The 24,306-nt window shown below is 41.8% G+C and overlaps 2 protein-coding genes across 3 annotated transcripts; one reads left to right on the forward strand and one right to left on the reverse strand.

Moving 5' to 3' along the window:
• The first annotated feature begins 183 nt into the window (after positions 1-183).
• Positions 184-7,366, forward strand: gmeb2 (glucocorticoid modulatory element binding protein 2). 2 transcript variants are annotated; one of them, XM_034591439.1, is made up of 10 exons: positions 184-489; positions 1,605-1,758; positions 1,900-1,985; positions 2,829-2,953; positions 3,061-3,164; positions 4,191-4,348; positions 4,849-4,917; positions 5,013-5,150; positions 6,116-6,238; positions 6,389-7,366. In XM_034591439.1, the coding sequence occupies exons 2-10, from the start codon at positions 1,619-1,621 to the stop codon at positions 7,012-7,014; spliced, it is 1,569 nt and encodes a 522-aa protein (XP_034447330.1). In that variant the 5' UTR covers positions 184-489; positions 1,605-1,618; the 3' UTR covers positions 7,015-7,366. The 2 variants fall into 2 exon arrangements, with proteins under 2 accessions (XP_034447330.1, XP_034447329.1); XM_034591438.1 differs by having other exon boundaries at positions 220-492; positions 1,601-1,758.
• A 1,111-nt stretch (positions 7,367-8,477) lies between these two features.
• Positions 8,478-10,556, reverse strand: pdyn (prodynorphin). The gene is made up of 3 exons (XM_034591512.1): positions 10,407-10,556; positions 9,897-10,062; positions 8,478-9,196 (listed from the first exon to the last, which is right to left on the reverse strand). The coding sequence occupies exons 2-3, from the start codon at positions 10,047-10,049 to the stop codon at positions 8,651-8,653; spliced, it is 699 nt and encodes a 232-aa protein (XP_034447403.1). The 5' UTR covers positions 10,050-10,062; positions 10,407-10,556; the 3' UTR covers positions 8,478-8,650.
• Positions 10,557-24,306: the final 13,750 nt, after the last annotated feature.

A 24,306-nucleotide genomic window follows, 5' to 3' on the forward strand; every position in this document is an offset into this window, starting at 1 on the left:
TAGAAGGATAAAGGGGAAGGAATAAGCCAATATTAAATTGGTAGATACTTAGAACAAAGTTACCCAGAATACATTCAAATTTACACTGATGCATCACAGGACACCAAAGTAGGGATAGTGATAACATGGCAGTGTATGCAGTGAACTGTGAGCCATTAATAGATTCACTCCTTTCCAGACGGTGGCGCTAATGCATCGACAACTAGTTTGCCAACCGCGATTAAATATCAGAAGAAGAAGGAGCACCACCAGAAGAAGAGACCGAAGAAGAGATGAAGTGTTTTCTACGAACAGAGTTGGATAAGAAACCCATCGTGTTTGAAAGAGAAATAAAACACCTGCACTAATGTACCGCAGCATTCTGCTGTTAGCTAGCTCACTGGGTAGGTCCGAACAAAGCTAGCTAGCTAACATCCTGTCACTTAGCTTTACCCTTTGATTTGATCAGCGACCGAGGAGCGACTGGTTCAATTAAGAAGAAGTCAGAAGGTAAGATGTATTCAGTATCTGAAATGTGTAGTGCCTGCAGCACCTCCACGTCCTGCTCGCTCTAATCTAAATGATGACAAACCAGGTTCACACTGCTCCTGACGCACACATGAACAGATTTGATAGACATTCATCAGTAGGCTACACTGTAGTAGTGTCTCCACTAGTCCCACTTTAAATCCTTCACAAGTTTACCCAGTTTTTACTGACCAAGGTCTCACTTAGAGGTGGACCCTTGGAATGAGACAGACGAAACATTAGAACACGTGGTTTTGTCCATGCTCTGTTTCTAACAAATGATGGCTGGATAGTAGAAATCGATTATCACTTGAAGTAAATGACATTCTGACCTTAAACATTTCCCATTTTCTGTTTTATTTTGATATCTATATTCATCTACTTCTGGTATGGGTAACATGATAATCCTCATGGGTAAATATCATATTCTTTGTAGTAAATGGAGAGATTCCCAGCCCCAAAAGATGTTACATTATTTTGTTTATCACTTGAAACAATGCAGTGTGGTAAAGCAAAACGTTTTATTAGGAAATATGTAGATTCTTGTTCTTTTGATTCATGTCCCCCCTTTAGGAGATCCAGTGTGTTAAATAGTTGCTCCTCAAATTTGTGTGTCTGTTTGATTTTCATACTAAGTCTCACATTTGTCTAAATATCCCCCATTTATATGTTTGAGCACTTTTATATTGTTTGTCTAAACAAATGTGTTTTGTGTATGTTTCAATAAATAATGGCTCTTCACTAGCTCTGATCTCTCTCCTCAACATGTTGCTTCAGCCTGCTGTGCTCAGACCAGTATCTACACTGGTGTCTGTCCCTGATGTTGGACTGTAGAACTAGCATAGCTTTAAGATCTAACACCACCCCACCTTTTCAGCAGGTATTGGAGTCACAATAGAATCCCACGTTTTTTCCCATGTGTTTTTAATTTTCCTCTTTTTATTTGACATGGTTCAGGCTCTGATGTAAACATACTGCTACTGGGGAAACCCTTTATTTTGACTACCTCAACTTTTTATATGTTAAATAGATGCAGATTGTTAATAACAAATTGATAACTTCAAATGCTCTGCTTTCATATCCTGTTGGTTGTGAAGGTCCACTGTCTGTCATGGCTTCAGAGGTCAGCATGCAGGAGATGAGTGAGGTGGTGATTGTCACCATACCAGAAAGTGTGATCGAGGACCTCCCCTCTGTGATGGAGGAGGATAAAGCAGTGCTGGTGACTGCACAGCTGAGCCCTCAGCCAGGGTAAGGTGCACACAGCGCACACACGGCACTTTGGCCGTCAGCAAAGATACACTGGACACAGTATGCTGAATTAATGAGGAGAATCACTGTGGTTCACTTTGCTAAACAGAAACGTAAAGACTGTCTGAATTGTCATTCCAGGGAGGAGGTCCTCACAGTAGCACCAGTGGAGGAAGAAGCTGAGGCCAGCACATCAGATGCACTGTCAAAGGAGGAGGCAGTCATTGGTAATGCGACCTGCAGGACTTTGTTACACCTTTTTTAGACATGAACTCTGGAAAATGTCCGCACAAGGGGGTCTGGACTTAATCTGGAGTTAGTCTTTCACATATGAGGAACGCAGCAGGAGACTGTCCAGTAAAGCTGCTTTCCGACATGCACAGAACTCTGGAGATCCTCTAGAGATCCTCTGGACATTCTCCAGATGGGCTGTTTGTGTGAAGGCAAATGTCAAAGTGAGAGTCTCCGCCTTTCTGCGGACAGGACTTTCTCCTGCCAGCCCCCTAGTATAAAGCATCCAGAAAGTCAGAGTTTAGTCAGTGTATATCTCAAAGCAGCTCATGTAAAATGTAGCAGACATGAGGCCTTGCAGTAGATTAGATTATAGCTACTGAAACTCACTCATCTTTGAGTCTTGTAATTCACTGCACTGTGGTGGTTATCAGTGATGTTCTGCTATTCTAGAGTTTTTGTGCAGTAAATGAAATAAACAAATTACTACAGGGATCTGTGGCTTCGGCCCAGGATGGTGGCCTGATCTCCGGTTCCTCATGTCCACATATCTAGAAGCTGAACCAAGCGGCTTGTGATAGACTGGTCAGACTACTACTTTACATGGATTCTTTCTACCATTGTTGTGTAAATGGATTAATGAAAGGCCCATTGTAAAATGCTTTCTATATAAAAAAACTCTCAGACATTAATGACAACGCCGTATGTTTCAGGCAGTCTCTTCTGGTCTCATGATTTAAATCACATGATATTTTAAATGTTGTAAATAGTTTTGTATGAGCAGCTGAAAGAATTGACTGAATGTTTGTAAGAGGTTGTTTCTGTCTCTGGCTCTGCAGTGAAGTTAACTGAAGAGGTGGATGTGGAGGCTGATATCTTCTACCCAATCACCTGCGGAGATGCCAAAGCCACGCTGGTTTGGAAGAAGTTTGTCTGCCCAGGGATCAATGTGAAATGTGTCCAGGTAGAACAGAGCCTGTTTAAAATCACATTCCTCAGCACATTAAAGGTATAGATTCACAACTGTTTCACAAACGCAGCACAAACGGTTTCTTTTCCCTTTTTTATCAGTTCAACGAGCAGCTCATCAGCCCAAAGGAGTTTGTGTGTTTAGCAGGGAAATCCACTCTGAAGGATTGGAAGAGAGCCATCCGCCTCAACAGCACCATGCTCAGGTCTGGATCAACACGATAAGCTCACCATGAATTTGACTTGATATTATTGGATACAGCCTCCCCCTGCCTCCTTTACAGATGCAGCATTTATTCCACAAAATTTAAGTCTTGTTTAAAGTCTGGTTCAAAGAGAGGTTAATCATCAGTTTAAATCCAGGACTTCTCACTTGGACACTTTTTAAAGTGTTTCGAGGATTAGTAATATTTAAATGTCTTCTTCTGACTTGATCATTTCGCAGAATTATTGCAGGAATTTTGCTCCAGGGAACTGCTGTGGCTTAAAATGAACATTTATCATCACAGGTCTGTAAATATTAACGTCGCCAAAAGTCAATTACCTTTTTTTAACGGAAATCCGACATTTTCCTTGATTTCTCTGAAATTATTCATGGACCTTGATAAAAGGAAGTATGTCTGCATTGGACCAAGATGGGTGGTGTTACAGGAGGCTCATCAAGGAGGATAGTGGTTTTAGATTTCAGGGCAAAGAAAAATAAACAGGGTTATGTAGATGACTTATTTTGTATGTCAATAGATCTGCCTCCAAAGTGTGATTCCAGTTAGGAGTGTTGTGATATACCAGTACTGACAATAACCATCATATTTAAAATAGAAATATGGATATCATGTTAGTAATACACATATGACAATACTGTCTGAATAATCAAGTACCTTTTGAAATAACTGCTTTCTTTCTGCTGGGATGCAGTTTCACACTCTAATATTGAAGGTCATAGTATTTTAGTATTTCATAGTATTTTGAGTTGTAATGAATTTGCTGAAAATGGAACAAAACACATATTAATTCAACAAAAATATTTTTTTTATTGCTCATTTAAATTCTGTTGACACAATAATTGTATAATGGAAATCTGATGACATGACAGAGCTAACTCCAGGCCGTCCCTCTTGTCAGTGGTTGATGTGCAGTTAACAAATATGCCTCAGGATGGCACTGTTCCATCACAACTCCAGCAGTGCAGCCAGTTGTTTTGTATAATCAATCAATCATATTTCATATCACAGGAAGATCATGGACTCAGGTGAACTGGACTTCTACCAGCATACAAAGGTCTGTTCCAACACCTGCCGCAGCACTAAGATAGACCTGGTGGGAACAAAAGTGTCCCTCAGCAGCGATCAATCAGCTGACCTGGTCTCTGCCACCCCCTCATCAGCTGACTGTAAGTTCTACAGCTCCACACTTCATACTACCCCAGGAGTCATTCTGATCTTAGTGCATATAGTATGTATAGATAGTATATATGTTGCCCCGGTGCATGCTGGGAGGCTTTCCAATAGACCTACATCTAAATTTATAGTCCTCTGAATTCTGATCACCACCTCAACACTACTCATTTAGCCTGATAGCAACATGTTAGCCTGGATTATTTAGGCTATGTTTGAAGAACAGGAGCAACACAGTCGCACACAAACACACCGAGCGACGCACAGTCACGCACACACTGTCTCTCTCACACACACACACACACACACACACACACACACACACAGTCACGCACACACTGTCTCTCTCTCACACACACACAGTCACGCACACACTCACACAAAGGGTGAAAAGCTTCGGAAGCACTACAACTGTCCACACTGTAGTCCAGAATAAAAACACAGTGGTGTGATTGTAGTGATGTGGCACAGTGAGCGTTTCCTGTCTGTGTTGTAGTGAATGGAACACTAGCCTCGTTTCCTGAGGCGACAGAGGAAACGTCAGAGTGGGTCACAGCCATTGGAGGTGAGCAACCTTCACGACCATGAGGAATGAACTGAATGAGGGAAGTGTTTTTACTTGTTATGATGTAATACATTTGGGGGTGTGTGTGCGTTCAGAGGACTCTGTGGTGTTCTGGCGTGCTGTGAAGGAGGCAGGACTGCTGGAGGAGGTGGTGGAGGACTTTCAGAAGGAGCTGCAGGAGGTGCTGAAGGGGCTTCAGGAGAGAGTGTGTGACCCACCACTACAAGTCAAAGGTTAGGGATACCCACACACAAGTTAGGTTGGGTTTATGAAACATGACGCTCAAGTGATCCCTGTCTTTGATTTTTTTGTGGAGAAAGACAAAGACCTGCCTTTTGAAATCAACATTTTACAAACTCCACACACAACTCCTCGCCCTGAACATGTCAAACAGCCCAGTTCAGCTTGTGTAGTGGCAAACATTGTGAGTATGGGTTTGTTCTGTACCCCTTTAGCCCAATGTTATATTGTGTCACCACAATGTGAGGTGCAGGGCAGTCTGTCAGACTCGCAGCCTGGCTTCCAGAAAATAAATCCCAAAAAGTTGTCAGGTTCACTGTTTGTATTTAATTGCAAATAAACATAATAAGTAAACGACATTTTAAAGTCCAAAGTCAGATATTGAGATTAAAAGAGTCCAAATGTCTGCTGTGAAAAGTCTATTTTTCAACATCCCACAGAGAAACGTCCTGTCCTATCACATGCTGTATGAAAAGATATGTGCTGGATATGTTTGTAACGTCCGCCACAACATCAACACTGATCATCACATAATGACAGATACTTTTCTTAAATAAGAAATTCTTTCTTCATAGCTGCAAATTTATTCTGTTATTCACCCCCAAGACTCTGCTTGCTCTCCTCCTTCTCTTACACACACGACACACGACACACGACACACACACACACACACACACGCACGCGCGCGCGCCAAACTAACCAGATTAGTTAGGTTGTAATTTTTCATGACTGGATATTCTGGTGCTACAGTGACACCTGGGAGTTTTTACAAAAGCCTGTTTAACAATGTCACTTATACAATTAAGTGAGTTCTACCACACAGTAATGTAATATGTTTTGCCTACAGGCCTTTATCACAAGAGACATTTTGTATTTTGTGATGAAATCAGTAGATTTGCCCTATAATATCTAACATGGCTGTATGCCATTGAACCTGAATTGTTGTTTGTTTTTTCAGATGCAGTTTTGCTCAACAATATCGTGCAGAACTTTGGGATGTTGGACCTGGTGAAGAAGGTTCTGGCCAGTCATAAGAGCCAGATGGACCGTTATAGAGAGCAGTACACTCGCAGCCTTGCTGGTCAGTAGGAGAATCCTCAGTGGAGTCCCCACTCTCAAAATAGTCATATTTTTACAGGCTTGACTCATTTATTCAGCTCTGCCCTCTAGCCTGTATGAAAGGGTAATAGAAATCATGGTATGTGTGTGTGTGCGCTTTCTTCTTCTGCAGCTCTGGAGCAGCAGTGTGATGAGCACAGGAAGCGAGCCAAGGAGCTGAAGAGTAAATCCCAGCACCTCAACAACGTCCTGATGACCCTCACCCCAGTCCCTTTAACCCCCCCACCCAAGCGTCCCCGGCTGACCCGCACCGTCTCCGGCCCAGCCAAGGTCAGCGCTACTCCTACCCAGATCACTCTGCCTTTCAACCAGCTTGCCGGCCTGCCACTGGGCAAGGTTCTGACCATGGCAGGAGCCCAAGCCGGCACCAACCTGGGTGGCTACACTCTGCTGACCTCCACGCTTTCTGGGTCAGAGCTGATGAACGACTCCTCTAACTTGACTGTGCTGTCCACGACGGCGGGTCAGGAGGGCAGCGCCTGCGGCTCCGCGGCCTCCACGGCCTTCGTTAAGATGGTTGGCCCTCAGTTTCAGCTGGTGACGCTGCCAGCCACACTGCAGAGCCTGACCCCCTCACAGAGCATGGCCATCCAACAGCAGGTCAGCAGCATCAGTGTGTTGGACGCCACGGCAACCATTGACGATTCACAAGAGGAAGCCCAGGCTGAGGGTGATGACGAAGGTCAGCCAGAGCAGGTTAAAGAAGAAAATGTGGAGCAAGTGGTGGAACAGCAGTGAGACAAAGGACAGCTGTTCTCTCCCGTGTCTCCAAACCCCCCCCCCTTATTTCATCATTTGGATTGAATGTGCATTTCCTGTTTGAGGACCCAGTTTATCTTTTACAGATCCTTGTGTGTTCATTTGTCATTTCACACAACTCATAAGCCTTCCTTTAAGATGCCCTTCACATTTCAAGATACTCACATTTCTGTTTGGCATCTGGTAGTGAGGTGGGTGTATGTTGATTGTGATTTTACTGTAAATAAGTTTTTGTACCTAATATATTTGATACAGTTGTATGAATTTGTTTCATGTAGGCTGTAAAAGGAGCATTCGTCAGTTTAATAAATGCTCAATTTCTGAGGAAAAAGTGTCCATTATTACATATCGTAAATGTTTTCATGAGTTTGTAGTGGAGGTGTAAACAGGGATAAACCGAGACAGGGACTTGTATCACTACACGACATTGTGTCTCTCAGAAAATCTTCAGGTCCAGTCATCAGCTTTTTTTCTGGACCTTCAGTTGTATCTTAATATCCTGATCACTAGCTGTTGCTCAGTTGTAATGAAAGTGTGTTTGCTGTAAACAAATGACTCAGGTTTCATCCGCTCACCCTGTCTTACTCACTGCTTGCACAGTGAACCTGTGGACTTTGGGTCAGTCAGACAAAGTAATCTTATTTTCTTTTACATGAACGGAGCGTTTGAGATCAAATTGAGGGCGAACGAGATTTGATTTGGCCACAAGGTGGCGCCACACTATTAATGTTGAGTGAGCAGAATAGTCAGATTTGAGCTGGTTGTCTGCAGATGTGTTCCGTGGACCTCCCTCATGTAACTGCTCTGCTTTTGAATCAAGGTGAAAGAAGGAATCTGTCGCTCATCATCTCTTCATCACAATTTAGATGGATAGAGAAAGCAGCAAATTCTAATGTTGGTTTTGCAGGAAATGTCCTCGTGGAGAACTGAGTGAAGTAACAGGATTGATGCTTCGTCACCAAGAAAAATGTAAATAAGACAAAACATATTAGTTTAAATAATTCGAACGGTGACTGGTTGGTTGTATATGATTCCGTGGGCCAATGAAACCTTTTTTAACTCATTTAGTTGGACTTTTTTAAACTTCTAACTCAAAATGTTCGGTTATAAGAAATATTTATGTCAAATTATAAAATCTGTGTGAATCTGGCATCCCCTTATTTTCTTTCTTTGTAGTTTTTATTGCTTTATAGCTGAAGTCGGTGAATACAACCATACCGTTAGCTGTAATAATGAGCCAAATGCACAATAAACGTGTATATGTATTTCCAGTGCACATGATGTAGCCTTTGTGAATTACAGAGCGTGTTTAGGGGATCTTATAAAATACATCTCATCTGGTAGTGTCCAGGTTCTGAGCTGGTGAACAAGGTACAATAATGTGGTGAACTCTGAAGGCAGGCTGGCGCTGAGGCTGAAATCAGTGGAACATTTCATGGTTTTAATAAACAAGCATCTTTTATTGAAAGAGACTATACTGCCGACAACACAGAGTATACACAGGAGGCAGCAGAGTAGGCTACAAGCATGGTAGGCAGGCATATGATACTCGTGGAGAGATGGTGGCGCTTCAGGTGAACCTGCACGAGTTCCTTCCAGTGTTAGTTAGATTTTTTTATAGGCTCAGATCATCGTAGGAGGAATAGGGCTCCTCCACTGAGCGCACAGAGATTTTGAAGTGGCGCCGCAGAAAGCCTCCGTAGCGCTTGTCCCACTTCAGGTTGTTTAACTTTGGTCGGATCCTCCTCATGAAGCCTCCGTAGCGCTTCTGCAGCTCCTCGGGCTCCTGGCTCTCCTGCTCCGCCGAGCTACTCCTCCTTGATTTGGGGCCGAATTTGCGTAAAAAGCCGCCGTAGCGTTTACTGTAAGTGCGCAGCAGCGTCGGGTCCTCCGGTGCGTCGTGCGCGTCTCGCTCCTCCAGCCTCTTCAACAGGTCCTCGTATTTCTGGGGCAGCGCGGCGGCCTTCATGATGTAGTTGTCGCGCACCGGCGAGCTGAAGATTTTGTTCTTGTTCTTGTCGATTCTCTTGATGAAGCCGCCGTAGCGTTTGACCAGCTCCGCCTGCTGCCTCTCCTCCTCCTCCGCGCCCTCATCCTGGAGGAAGTCCGCCAGCCCCGGCACCTGGACGCAGCCCTGCGCCTCACACTCCGCACTGCACGACTGCACGACACACACACACACACACACACACAGAAGAGTGTGAGACGTGAGATCATGCTCAGGTCAGATTTACTCTTTAAAATATAAGACCACAGCTCCACCTCGCACGTTATAGGCAAGACAAGGCAGTTTAATTTATAACGCATCTTATAGGTAGCTGTACAGGGATACAAAAAACAATAACATTAAAACAAAACAATTTAAAATCAGAAAGCACAGTTTAAAACAATTTTCTATCTTTGAGGCGCCATCTTCCATCTTTGTTCATATGACTCAAACCTTTTGTTACTCCTGTGATATTGTGTCTCACTTAGGATATTTATTTTCTCATTATTCATTCGGAATAATCAAAAGCACGATAATAAAATAAAGTAAAAGTAAAGTTCTTATATGACACTTACATATAGCACTTTTTAGTTTGGCTTTCTTGAAGAAAATTGTACTTGCTTGATTCTTGTTGTTCTGGGTTTGTACCCTCATGGTTGAACGCACTTATTGTAAGTCGCTGGATAAAAGCGTGAGCTAAATGAAATGTAATGTAATGTTATAGAAAAATGTAGTAATCATCACTTTTGGATGTTGTGAATTTCCTAATTTAGAATTTTCATGATCACTAAAATTGGAGGTCATCCCATCTGTAGAGGAGGCTTGTATAGAAAAGTAAAAAAGGCGCAGTAATGGCCTGAGGCGTAGGTCTTACCAGGCCGCTGCTGCTGCTGCTGCTGCTGCTGCTGCTGCTGAAAGCTGCGTCGGGGCTGAGGACTTGCTGAACACATTTCTGACACAGTGAAGAGCAGTCTGAATGAATGGAGGGCGGCAAGCTCAGGATCAGCACCAGGACATACCACTCCATTCTTCAGCAGGTCCCTGACACACACACACACACACACACACACACACACACACAGAGAGAGAGAGAGAGACAGGAGTACATTAGGCTCAGAATCAGGTTTGTTTTTTTGGGTGATATATATCTCCAAATATTGATAAACAACTTCACTCAATGTCAATTACAATCAAATATTATTCATTTAGAGCGCTTTAAAAATACATCATGAGAACACTTTACTTGTATTGACCACGTCGACTTGTGCACTGTGCGTAATGGCGCACTGGTGCCAAGTCTTTCCATCATAACCTCTTGTTGAAGCACAGATGCAATACACGTGGTCTAAATGACAGTTTCACAAAGACAAGTCACAGTCAGTACCTCAGGAGTTGGAGATACTTCCAGGCGCGTTAAGACTCGCAGAGGCGCATCTACCTTCAAGTGCAAGCTCGCTGTCCGCTCTCCTGCGCTCTGCTGCGCGGCGCCTTCTTTTTATCGCCGGAGACTTGGCTGTGTCACCGCCGCGCATCAGAGCAGCTTCTATTAACGGACCAATGGGAGGGGAATAAAGTGCGTAAATAATCCCACCGCCTCCCCGCTCCTGGAGTTTTTAACAACGCCCACACAGAGACAGGAGACATAGCATCATCATCATCATCATCATCATCATCATCATCATCATCATCATCATCATCATCACCTTTGTAATTCCATCTCTGTAAATCACACAACAGTAGGACTGAAACAAACCATGACTAAAATGATTTGATGTAGAGATGAATGGAAAACACTGATCCACAAATACTTACTGTAAGTCTAATTAGTCTGGGTAAAAATAAAAACAGTGACTGACTCTAGCAGCCAAACCAAAGCAGAAACCTGACACAGTAGGAGGGATCCAAAAATTAACCAAAGTCCAAACAGCAGGTGAATCTAGACCATGATCTTACCCAATATTAACATTTGATAAGTGGCTTACATGTTAGAAAACAACTTTTGATTTCCATGTCCAGTAGTTACAGAGCAGCTTTAAGGAGTGGTGTTCACTGGATGATGGTAAAACCCAGTCTCTCTTTTAGCTCTGTACAGTATCTAAGTCTTAAGATGCTCCGTTTGTTCACCTGCTACTCATTAACTGTGTCCGTCAGAGCTTCTGTCTGAAAACAAGTGGACCAGACTGAACCAAAACAGTAACGAGTCGAAAGAAGCCAAAAGGCTCCACGGAACATACGGAAGTGGTGATGGTGCCAACTCTGTAGTGTTGGGAAAACCAGTCATGACAGTTTGCTCTTGGTGCTACAATCTACACTGTATTGGAAGTAGCAACATACTTTTATTCAAAGAAAGGGGCTCGGAAAACCCAATGAAAGGCCTGCTGGACCCTTGTCACATAGACTCTTCATCAAGGAGAGCTGTTAATACTTTGTTTACTTCATGTGTAGTTTATTAATAACTCCATTTGTATTGAATCAGTTAGGGTTGATAGTACAAATAAAGTACAGTATCAGGGGTATTTGAAAATGTTTGAAAAATAATATATAGCTTACTATGAGTCATATTCACCCAGTGACAGTGTATCACTCACACATCCTATCTACACATCAAGTTCAGTGTCTTGCACAAGGGCACGTAGGCAAGGGAAATGAAGGGATGGAATCGCCAACCCTCTAATTAGTGGATGACCCATCCTGTACTACAGCCAAGTTATTTGTGAAATAAATAACTTGTAACAGGACCCCCTGTTATCAGAGATTTCCACAGTACAGATGTCTGGTTGGTACTTGCTCTGCACCACTACATTTTGTATTTGTTGTAAATAGAGGTCGTTAATGTTTTTTATGTTTGTTATTCTGTTTCTGTTCAGAGAGTGAAACTGGAACGTGCATCACATATCTGTCATTGTGTAATAATAATGATAATAAACTTTATTTGTATAGCCCCTTTTATACTACATCTTTTGCACACATTAAGTGCTTCACATAAAAATAGACAACAAATATTTGAAATCATTACAAGATGGAACTCACAGTTGAAGTGCACTAAAGCCTTGAGACAGAAAAAGCATAGCAGTGATTGGTGGCTCCCATAATGTGATATTTTAATCAGCCAGTAAAACCGTAAACTGCGGTATCAAAACCTACTGCCCAACCCTAGAATCAGCTGATGGGGAGATGTGGTTACAAAATCTGAGCAGGTAGTGGATCAACAGTTCAATCGTTAGAAACAAAAAAATAGCCTACAGACACTGACAGTTTCTTTATATATATGTTACATATGGGTGGAATATGTCCACACCTCCCCCACCTCTTAGCAAATCAACAGACACCCACTCTGTGTCGTCGTTACATTAATGAGGTTCGTGTGGTCGGTGAATACCTTGAGGTTGCAACATGTATGAGATAAACAGCAAAGCCAGTGCTCTGTGTTGCAGAGTAGGACCCAATGAAATGATCGGCACATTACAATTCAGCCTCATCCCATTTCAAGGTTGAAGCCTTTTAAGCACATCTGCAGACCAATGCTATACTTTGAGTCTGTTTGAGGCGTTTGTAACACACTCGTACTGTCCTCACATGCAGTCTGCGGACATCTTATTCCAAAATCATTTGAATTAGTTGTTGATTTGCAGATGTGCCACTACACTCGGTGGAAGCTGATGATATTTGATTCTATTTGCACATTTTATTTTAGATACATGTTTTTTAAATGAATCACTTAAAGATAAAAACAAATCTCTGTAACTACCATGACAACAGTGTTTCATCACTTACTGCACTGTCACAGTGTCACAGTATATTCCTATGCTCCGTAGAAGGTGCTGCTCTGCAACACCCAGGGTGCTGACACCTTCTAAAATTATCACACAGCTCATGTCACAGTTCTCAGACAAAGGACCGCTTTTTGTTATCAAGTTATTATTATCAAGCGCATTTGAAAAAAGAAAACAAAAATAGGGGGGAAAAAAGGATACAAAATATATCAGTACCCACAGTGGGCCTTTTTAAACAATTTTTTCGAAAATTACAAAATGCAATGGCAGACTATCAACACAGAAATAAATGAGAGTGAGTTGGGTATACATGTGTTTTACAGAGGCAGAGCCACTTTCCCACTTTAAGTGTCAAGGAAAATTGACACTTAAAGCTTATAGGTAGGGCTGGCTCGTGAGCTGCTCCGGAGATCCTCAGCAGTTCAGAGGAGGTATGTGTGAGAATGCACAAATGTCCAAGTAAGAGCCTCTGGAGTTTCTGCGGAATTTCCCGCCTGGCCCCCATGTATAAAGTCAGCAGAAACTCTGAAGGAGTTGATGTGAGAGATCCTCTGCAAGATTCACCACGAGTGAATGGTTCTCACGCTGAAAATGCACTGCCATACACAGAAGATACTGACAAAGATGTCAAGAGAGCTTTAGTGAGACGGTCAGACGCCTGCTGTGCTGGTAACAAAAACACGTGACCTTCACAGCAGAATTTATTCATTACATCCTGCATCTTCCTGTGAATGCGTCTGAGCAATGAATTTCCTGCTGCGTTGTGCATGTGTAAACGGAAACCTCAGGAGAATGTCCAGACCCAATTCTCCGGAGTTCTTCATGTCTTAAAACAGCTCAGGTGTCTACCACTGGGTCATTGGGGTTCTCTCAGGGAACGCCATATTTTTCCCATGTTGTGTTATGCAAAGCGACAACCAGGTTACAGAGGAAGTACCGGGAACCTGACACTAAGGTTTCCCATCACCTCGAATGGAATGAAGGATGATGATCTGTTTTTAATGTTGATGTCATCCTATAGAGATTGGTTGACTGGGACGACTTAATGTTCAGTCAGGGTAAAATCATATAATTAATTATTTTCCGCCAAGTAACTAGCTTAATGATGACAATCACTAATTATAGGCTAATTATCAAGTATCTAAGAAAATAATATAATAAAGACAAACAAACAAAAAACAAACAAGAAAAAAACAAAGAGAAATAAAAGGAAAGCAGAGAAGGAAAATGGAAAAAAGAACGGAACAGACACATGTATGCAAGTGGAAATGTGAATATATACATGAATGAACAGAACAAAATACCACACCCATCCTGTAAAGCCCCATGACCATATACAATCCAAAACAGATTACACTTATTTTTACTTCTTTTAATTAGTTTTTGTCTATACCTATCTATATCCCTACCTATGTCTATGTACTAGCACTAACTGGTGAATAACTGTATTTGTATTCATCTCATTTAAATCACATAGCATGCAAACTCTCTCCTCCTCTGAGACATATTATTATGTGGCTAATGGTAGTGTAAATTGCCAGATTGTGATTGTGCACAAAGGGATCACTGACTCCCAGATTGTAAGATCTTGTTGTATTGTTTCATTATCTGGTTTCCTGTTTTATTTTGTGTTTTCACTTTCTCTGTTCACTCTTTCAGTTCCTGCCCTTGTGTGTTGTCCCCACCTACCTACCTGTCCCTGCTGCTCCCACCTGTCCAGCCTGTTTCATTTCATTCATTTATATATTTATAAGGAGATCAACATTTCTATAATGTGCCAGTGTTAGACAGCTGGCTAACCTGCTCGTCCTTTGCTTGTATCTCATTGCGTAGCATTGCTTTCCGGTCTTTTCCTTGTTTTTCCCCTCAGAGTTTGCTACTGTGCTTTTTTAGAATGATTACTCCTGTAGGACCTGGACATTTTTGAGTTATAACATTGGAATATTTGAATTTTACACCACCTGTGAGTTTCTGGGCTTTATCTTGTTTTGTTGTTACAGTCCAACCTGGTCCTGACTGACTGACCATGGGACTGTTTGATCAGATCTCCAGTCAGCTCCTCAGTCGTGAGGGAAAGCCACTATATTACCACAAGCAGTTGTTATTAATGATACTGGTTTGTGGTTTCTAGGAGCTTCATGTTGTACAGGACACTTTCCAGAATAACATGACTAAATAGCCCCCCCTACGATCACTTCCCAGACCCAGAAAGTGATTGTCAGCCTCAACGCACTATGCCATCATTTTCACATCATACCCTGGTATTGAAGAAGATCCCACATGTTGAATTCACCTATCATTGTCTTCCCTAGTGCTCCGATTCTCCCTCAGACTTCCCTGACCTTTCTGGTGTTCCCCCTGTGTATCTGGATCAAGAAGTGATTAACAAGACTTGTGCTATATCACTGCCTCTACATCAACCATATTATTGTGCCATTGGTTGGATCCCAGGTTCCTGCTTCACCTATCAAAGTCCATCCCTACTCCCTTTCTGAAGCAATAAATGATTCAGTACATCCAGAACTCCCTGCATAGTCAATCTTGACCTCAATGATGTAGAGTACACCCTTCCACTCATATCTACTACCTTTGAACTGATGCTCTCCTCTCACAATATTCTCACCATTTTGTTCACCTCAGGGAGGGTGATAAAGGAAAATGGCGTTCATGTGGCCACTAGATAATCTTTTGGTATAGGGAAGCATGTTGTGTGACATGTTGTATGCTTTTGGTTTTGTCTACCTGGATGAACCATGTGCAGTGTGTCCAACAGGTTCTCCAGTGAATCCATTTTTTTTCCAGTGGCAGGATTTGCAGTGGGTTGCGAGCATTTGTCCCTGCTCAATCTCCTCAAATTGCATTCATGGTGGCATTCTCTGGAAGAAGATAACGGAGCTTCATCCCTAACTCCCTCTGGTTTCATCCATTCTGTTGTCATACTAAGATAACCCTATTCTCAAATTTTCATTGACTTTAACTCCAAGATGGTCCTGTTCCCCTGCCCAACTCCCTCATAAGGAGATGGCAGAAGTCATGTTCTCCCATAAGACGTCATATTAAACCAGGGGCCCTCCTCTCATTTGTGGGCGGATAACGGTAAGGTGTCCACTCCAGATATCAGTTAGGGCTACAACCAAGTTTTGGAGATGGCCCTCCAAAATGTAGTTGTGAGATTTAAAATCCCCCAGTAGATCTTGAGAGTTTACAAAAATCCTGGCAAGGCGAGGTAAATGCTAGTGTTTTATTAAAAACATCTTAAAAATGTAATTTCAGTTAAAGGTCCAGTGTGTAAGATTTAGATGAAAGGGATCTATTGGCAGAAATTGAATATAAAATAATCCTAGTGTTGTTTTCACTAGTGTGTTTCATCTAAATTGTATGAATTGTTGTTTTCTTAACCCAAGAATGGGCCTTTTATATTTGAATTCTTTATATTTACATCTCGAGCTGGTCCTCTCTACGGAGGCCATGTTTTTTACAGTAGCCCAGACTGGACAAACTAAACACCTTATGAGTTTTTATGACAACTGAAGGCTACTACAAGTTCTCCTTCATGTTTGGAAGGACATACGGTGGCCCTGAGAGCTCAACGCACTGCGATTGAAGAAAACACATGCAAGTGGACAAAACACAAGCAAAGTAAGAAAACATCTTCATCAATTTCACAACACAACACAACACATTACAGAAACGCGCTGCAAATAAAGAAATGCGCAGCAAATACAGAAACGCGCAGCAAATACAGAAACGCGCAGCAAATACAGAAAACGACAACGGAAGAGGACAGCTAAAAGTGACGGACACTGCTGCCACAGGAGACACAAAAAATGTTTGCGAACGGTGAACTTAACGAATCAGTTTTCATATGATTAACGTGAACGTAACGATGAACTTGAGTGAACGTCACGTTCATTTTTAAAATCATCATCGTATCAGGCCATCATGAAATACCAGAAACGGGCCAGTGTGTGGCCCCGGGGCTCCGCCCCCGCTCACTCACTCGGAGAGACGCACAGTGAGATCAGAGCTCGGAAGAGGGGGAAAAATTGCTCTTTTGATAGTAAAGGTTGCCTACCCCTGCCCAATATGGACAATACATTGCCTCACGAACAGGGGCTTGCTTGTTAGCGCTGTTTATTCAGTTTAACAGGAAAAAATGGCATGTCTCTAGCTCAGACCGTTGAGGAGTCCTGATGCTCTAAAGATATGATATGAGGATATTATGATATTTGAGATCGTATACGGCCCAGTGGGTCTCAGAGGGTTAACAGGATACATCTGCAGTAATAAAGTTTATTATTTATTAAAATAAACCAAAAACGTTTACAGTTTAGCAAATTTTCCAAGATCACTGACGGACACCGACTTAACAACTCCAAACTGCGGCAGCAACAACAAGCGGACGTGTCCATCACTTTTAGGTGTCCTCTGGAAACACTTCCGTTGTCGTTTTCTGTATTTGCTGCGCGTTTTTGGATTTGCAGCACGTTTCTGTATTTGCAGCGCATTTCTGTAGTTGCAGTGCATTTCTGTAATGTGTTGTGTTGTGTTGTGAAATTGATGAAGATGTTTTCTTACTTTGCTTGTGTTTTGTCCACTTGCATGTGTTTTCTTAAGTTGCAGTGCGTTGAGCTCTCAGGGCCACCGTAAGGACAGGATGAGGTGAGGGGTATTCAGCTGCAACATGCAACTTCACCACTAGATGTCACTAAATTCCCCACACTGAACCTTTAATTCGTCTGCTTCGTCAACTCCAGCCATGTTCTGCTCTCTAAATCCTTCATTGTCAGTTGTTGTTCTGCATCACTTTTCCCTCCACACACACGTGATTATTCTTGATGGTTGCTTATCCACCAAGTGCTTGTGAATGCATGCAAAATGTTGGGATATTATCCATATAATAGAAATGAAGGATAATATCCTTCATTTCTATAAGAACTTGTCTGTTCTCACCTTCTCTGTTGTTGTGCCCCTCCACCTTGATCATCCTTACCTGGTCCCCACCCACTTACTTACTTCTGTTCCCACCAGTTCAAACTCATTTTCTGGAGTCAAGTCTTTCTTCCTGCTTTGTTATGGCTCCCTGTCCTTTACTGTTAATCTGTTCCAATGACTATTAAAATAATACTTTGAACCATTTGAGTTTTAGACATTGCTTCTTCCATACAACCTCCTACACCAAGTTTCTCCCAGTAATTACCAGCTTTTAACATAAATTGTTGTCTAAAGATAATATGTTGTCCTTTGTCTTCTGGCATGGGGCAGAATAGACAATCTGCCTCCTGTTAACACTTAGAGCAAATGACCAGTGTATGATCACGTGATATATGATTTTCAACTGAGTGAGAATGACAGAGATTATTTCGGACAAGAAGCCAAAACTCTTGTCAGGACACAGATGTTTTTTTGTTTTACACAATAGTAACATAAAAAATGTACACGACATGGTTAGCCAAGCTTATCTTAAAGACAAGATGGTTCAGTCCACTGTTCAGAAATACACCTAAAGCTTTCTAATACATATGTTATTTCTCATTTGTGTTTACCCTTATTTGTTTAGTTCATACACAAAGAAAATGTACACAATTTGAGGTTTATAGGGGTGTTTATATATCAATATTCATCTGCTGATATTCTACATTTTTCTCATGATCAACAAATCCCATGTGCAGACCAAAACAGCACTGAATGTTTGCTGTTTTCCTTCAGTTAGATGACACAGTGAAGAGGAGGACCTCTGAGCACCAGCCACCCGAAACAGGAGCTTCCGTTCCAACCAACCAAATAAGACACCGATGTGTCTGCTGCTCACCCTCTGAAGGACAAGGCTGCATTTGTTTCTGCTGTTTTTTTCAATAAATGATTAATCCACTCCTAAGGCTTTTCACATACACTCACATACATGCACACACCACACACACACACACACACACACACACACACACGCACACACACACACACGCGCACACACACACACACACACACACACACACACACACACACACACACACACACACACACACACACACACACACACACAGGGGTTTGACCGATATGCCGATATTTCTTTTATTGACTCTACAGTGTATCCCTCACATAAGGTTTAAACGGAGGAGTTTTATATGTAGTACAGTAACAAAAAGCAACACAGACCATATGAGATGACTTTGAATGACTTATAGTAAAGCAGGGTCCATTTAATGTTTTTACAGATGGACACTTAGATGGAGTTAGAGTGTGATCGAACAGAAATTTATTATAGAAGTTGCTATATTTCATGCAATATGTGTGACATACATAGTAAATCAGCTTACTATATATCTTTATGTTGTTCTCTCATTGTCCAGCCACTGTCATCCAAATGAGAGAAGTCAGGAGATATTGAGGAGATGGCCTCATCAGCTTCCCTTCATCTGACTCTTTCTCACTCATGCATCCTAACTCTGACACAGATACTCTCCTCTCTACTCTGTCCTCCTCTCTTGATTCTCTCCGTCATCTTACTTCACGACAGGTGCACAAGTCCTCCCCAGCTCCGTGGTTGTCGACTCGGTGCGCGCGCCGACAGAGCCACTTTGCGAGCATCAGAAAGGAAATGGCAAAAAATCGAAACACCCTGATGAGCTGCTCACTTATCACTCTCTTCTCTCTTCCTTCTCTGCCTCTATCTCTGCAGCCAAATCTCTTTTTACCAAACTTAAATACAATCCTCATTATCCAACCCCAAAAAACTCTTGTCCATTTTTTCCAACCTCCTTGACCCCCCAGTCCCCCTCTTCCTTCCACCCTTCTACCAAGCCACTTTGTCAACTACTTTATTAAAAAGATAGATGACATTCTCAAACCCACCTTCTGTAATTACATTTCCATTATCTTCATCCCCTTCTCTTTCCTCTTTCACCCCCTGTCTCCCAATTAAGTTCTAACCCTGGTAACAACCACCTGCCCCCTTGACCCAATCCCCTCTCACATTCTCCAGTCTATTGCTCCAGACCTTCTTCCTTTTCTCATCCATTTCATTAACACTTCCCTGTCAACTGGCTGTTTCCTTTAATCTCTTAAGGAGGCAAGAGTTAACCCTCTCCTCAAGAAACCCACCCTCAACCCGTCTGAAGTAAACAACTACAGACCTGTCTCTCTTCTTCTCTTTCTTTCCTAAGCTCTTGAGCGAGCTATCTTTAATCAACTCTCCTCCTATCTTCACCAGAACAACCTTCTTGATCCTCACCAGTCTGGTTTCGAGGCAGGCCACTCAACTGAGACTGCCCTCCTTGCTGATAATGATTGAATTAAAATTTTGGTTGAACTATCCCTTTAACCTGAAAGTGGTTTTCAGCCACTCACTCATATCACTGTTTTGTGAAGCTCTTGAAGTTTTTGACAACACATCCATGGTGAGTAATGAACATCTCATCGCTTACCATCAATTTTCTTTTAAATAGCAAATCCTATCTTTTTCTTCGGTGTAATCTCTCCATGGGGTCTAATTGCTCCCGATAGCAAAGGCAGTTTGGCAGGCTAACTACTAATAAGCTAGTATGGCAACTGTTTAAGCTCATGTTAAATCTTGGGCACAGCCCTGCCACATCAGGAAATTCATTGGACTGGCATTTGATTAAAAAAGAATCACAAAGTGGTTCACTCTTAGTAACAAACCCTACAGCCATACTAGTAGCTTTATGAGGCTGCACTTTGACACATCTGACCTTTAAGCTTTAAGCCTTTAACGATAGGACAGGGTTTAAGTGTGAAAGCGGGACAGAGAGCTCGGTAGACATGCAGAAGAGGATCAGTCGGAATCAAACCTGCGACCTTTGCAGGAGGTCTCAATGCTCCGTAAATGGGTTGCCCATTCAATCAGTAATTGGGTGCCTCAGACAAGTAAATAAAAAAATGTCCCTAAACAAATGTGGGTCTTTTTTGGCAAATATGTGGTGCTCTAGGCCAGGTGTAATCTGGATGTGAACCTAAAGTGGCCCTTGTGGTAGATGGTGAATAGGACACAAATAAAAAAAAAACTATTTCAGGCCACCTTTGCAGTATTGCAAATGGCGGTATTGCTATGGCACATTTGTGGCTCATCTTTGGCAAACAGGAGCAGACCCATCAAGTGCCATCATCCCAGATGTGGGATGTGGGCCAAAATAATTAATATTAAATAAATGTGAGGCTTGAACAAATTCCTTGGTTTTTATTTTTTGCTTTGATGCAAAACCACGCTGAGTTCAAGTCAATCAAATGTTATTGATTTAGTGAAGCACAGTGTGTGCGTTGAGTAAATCTCTTTAGTTTTAGTTCAGTTTGTTTAAACTGAGCCAAAGAGATCAGGTATAGTTCTTATATAAAAACCAAATGGTCTTACCGTGAATACATCTCAAATCATGGTATTAATGTTATCGATAATTACAGTTCAACAAATCTAACTCCTATAACAATGTACAGTACTTCAAAAACATTCCAACATTGGCCATATATCGACCAATAAGATATCGTTCTAACTCTCACACACACCCCCGCACACTCACACACTCAATGATGTGTGTGGCCCCAGGTTTTTATAAACACTCTCCCTTCCTCTGTTTGAGCAGCCTTGTTTGCATTTACATTCCCCAGTAACCTGGAGACACCTGCATCTCCCACAGAACACTAGCTTACTACTCCCACATGCTGTTAGACAGACAGACACACATGCACGCACACACACATAGAACGCACACACAAACACACGCAGAAGCCTGGTGTTATCTTATGTGTCATGATTTACAGCACAATTACACAGGTAGTATCCTTGTATTGTTTGTCTTGAATTCAGTGAGCATGAAATAATAAATGTCCTTATTGTTTGTCCATTTCCTTGCTCATTCAGAAACATGCTCCTTGCTCGTGGGGCTTAACAGGTAAACTGAAACCTCTTCCCAGGCATCATCCATGCATTTTCCATGCATCATCATCATCATCAAGATCATCATCATCATCATCGTCATCACCATCATCACACACAGTAACACAGCTCCTCTCCGTACCTTCACCCGCTGACTTCTTGATGACGCGTCACACCTCCACCAATGAAAAAGATCTGTTATGAGACAAAAGTGAGCTGAGTGTACAAGCGACAACAACACCGCCAACCTGAGCTATACAGCGTATCTGGTGTGAAGGTAACCATAGCAGCCGTAAAGAAACGCTGCCATAACTACCATAAATAAACCTTCTTGATCACTTTATACATTTTCACCTCTTTCAATAGAGAGACAACGTGAATCACAAGGTGGTAGAAATGCTGTTCGCCTTGGGGAATCTCTTCATGTTTTAATAAAAGAGTGTGTAGCTTTCTCCTTGACGTCATTCTCCATTTATATGGAGAGAATCACAAATTATGAATTTTTAGAGTTGTCAGACTTGATACCGTAAAGTCAGGGAGTATGCATGTGGCAGGATTTAAGTGGTGCAGAGGTAAAAAACAGGCTTACACATGTTTGAATCAAATGTCATGCAAAGAAATTGAACCTCAGGCAGCCTTGACTTGAGTGGATATGTTTGCTAACAAACAAGACAAGAATTCACACAGTTACCTTATCGACATGTAGCTCATATCACATCCAACATGCACTCAGGCCACCAAAACACCTTTGTACCAACGTTTGTACCAAAATACTGTTTTAAAAATGTAATCAATTCAAACAAACTGACCTAAAAAACACCAGTAAAAGGAAACATTATGGATCACTAGCATCGGTCAATACTGAGGCCACTTTTTCAAAACTCTTCATACAGTCTGCATTACCTCCATCTCCACCGAACAATTTATCTAACCCACAAAACTCAAATCACCAAAACACTTCATTCATGTCTCAAATTAGCTAATTTATCCAAAACAATGGCAACCAGTCTCACTCACATCACATTAATAACAGGGAGCCTCTTAGACATTTGAATGATTTCTCACATCAATCAATGTTTTGTTATATAATAAGAATAACACATGTTTACTGACTGTACTTAAGTATGTGTAACAAGAATAAAAGAATATTTTCTATCTAACCCTGCCACTTTCCTTTCCCCACCAACCTGTCTTCTGTGATCCATGTTTCCAAACAATATCATTCTGAAAAATGCAAAATGTCATCTTGTGACAGGAAATGATGATAATGATGGTACTGAAGGTTTACAGTTTTCCTGCAGACTCAAGCCTTGCTTCCTGGACTATTTCCTCCACTGGATTATAATTTGGATAGGTTTTCTTGACTTAAACTAAGTCAAGTTAAACTAAGAATTGTTTGAATTTCTTATTAAACTCAGAGAAAACAGAGGTTCTAATACTTGGCCCTAAACACCTTAGAGATACATTATCTAATGATATAGCTGCACTAGATGACATTGCCCTTGCTTCCAATGAAACAGTCAGGAACTTGGGAGTCATCTTCGATCCTGATTTATCCTTTAATTCTCACTTAAAACTAATTTCTAGGACCGCCTTCTTCCACTTGCGTAATATCTCAAAAATCTGACATGTCCTTTCTCAAAAAGATGCAGAAAAACTAATCCACGCCTTTGTTCCATCCAGACTTGATTATTGTAATTCCTTATTATCAGGCTCCAGCAGTAAGTCGTTAAAGACTCTGCAGCTTGTCCAAAATGCTGCAGCACGTGTCCTGACAAGAACCAGGAAAAGAGACCACATTTCTCCTGTATTAGCTTCACTACACTGGCTTCTGGTTAAATCTAGAATAGAATTTAAAATTCTCCTCCTCACCTTCAAGGCCCTTAATAATATGGCACCATTATACCTCAAAGAGCTGATAGTACCTTATCAACCCACTAGAGCACTGCGCTCCCAGAATTCAGGCTTGGATCGTGAATAAGAGATCTCGATAGTAATGGCAGATCCTGTATCGTGTATGCATCTGATTGTGGATAGTGGTGGTGGACCATGATCAAGGTGGAAGCTGATGGTGGGCTCTCTCTGAGGTTTCTACGTTCTTTTTACCCTGTTAAAAGGGTTTTTTAGTAGTTTTTCCTTACTCTTGTTGAGGGTTAAGGGCAGAGGATGTCACACCATGTTAAAGCCCTATGAGACAAATTGTGATTTGTGAATATGGGCTATACAAATACAATTGGATTGATTGATTGATTTGTTGAAGAATAATTGATGTTTTTATATTAGCTTAGAATGAACCCTTTATGTTGAACCACTATGTTTCTAAAGTAGCCCAGAAGGGACAAACCAAAGCTTTTAACTCTTTTATGTTCCCTGAAGGCCACTGTAGCTTCTTCTACATGTTTGGGAGGGGAGGGTGTTCAGTTAAGTCGTTATCAGTCATGACCTGTGGGTAAAGTCCAGAGAATTGGCTACGGAGTTTACCCAGAGTCTTTCTTTCACACATGCACAACACAGCGGGAGGTTTTCTGCACAGATGCATTCACAACAGCAAAAAATCCTCTACTGTATACTGTATTAACTCTACTGTGGAGATCACAAGATCATGTTTACAGCACGCTGACACCATCGTC

Source organism: Hippoglossus hippoglossus, chromosome 7 (genome assembly GCF_009819705.1).
Source record: "Hippoglossus hippoglossus isolate fHipHip1 chromosome 7, fHipHip1.pri, whole genome shotgun sequence".
NCBI classification, from domain to species: domain Eukaryota; kingdom Metazoa; phylum Chordata; class Actinopteri; order Pleuronectiformes; family Pleuronectidae; genus Hippoglossus; species Hippoglossus hippoglossus.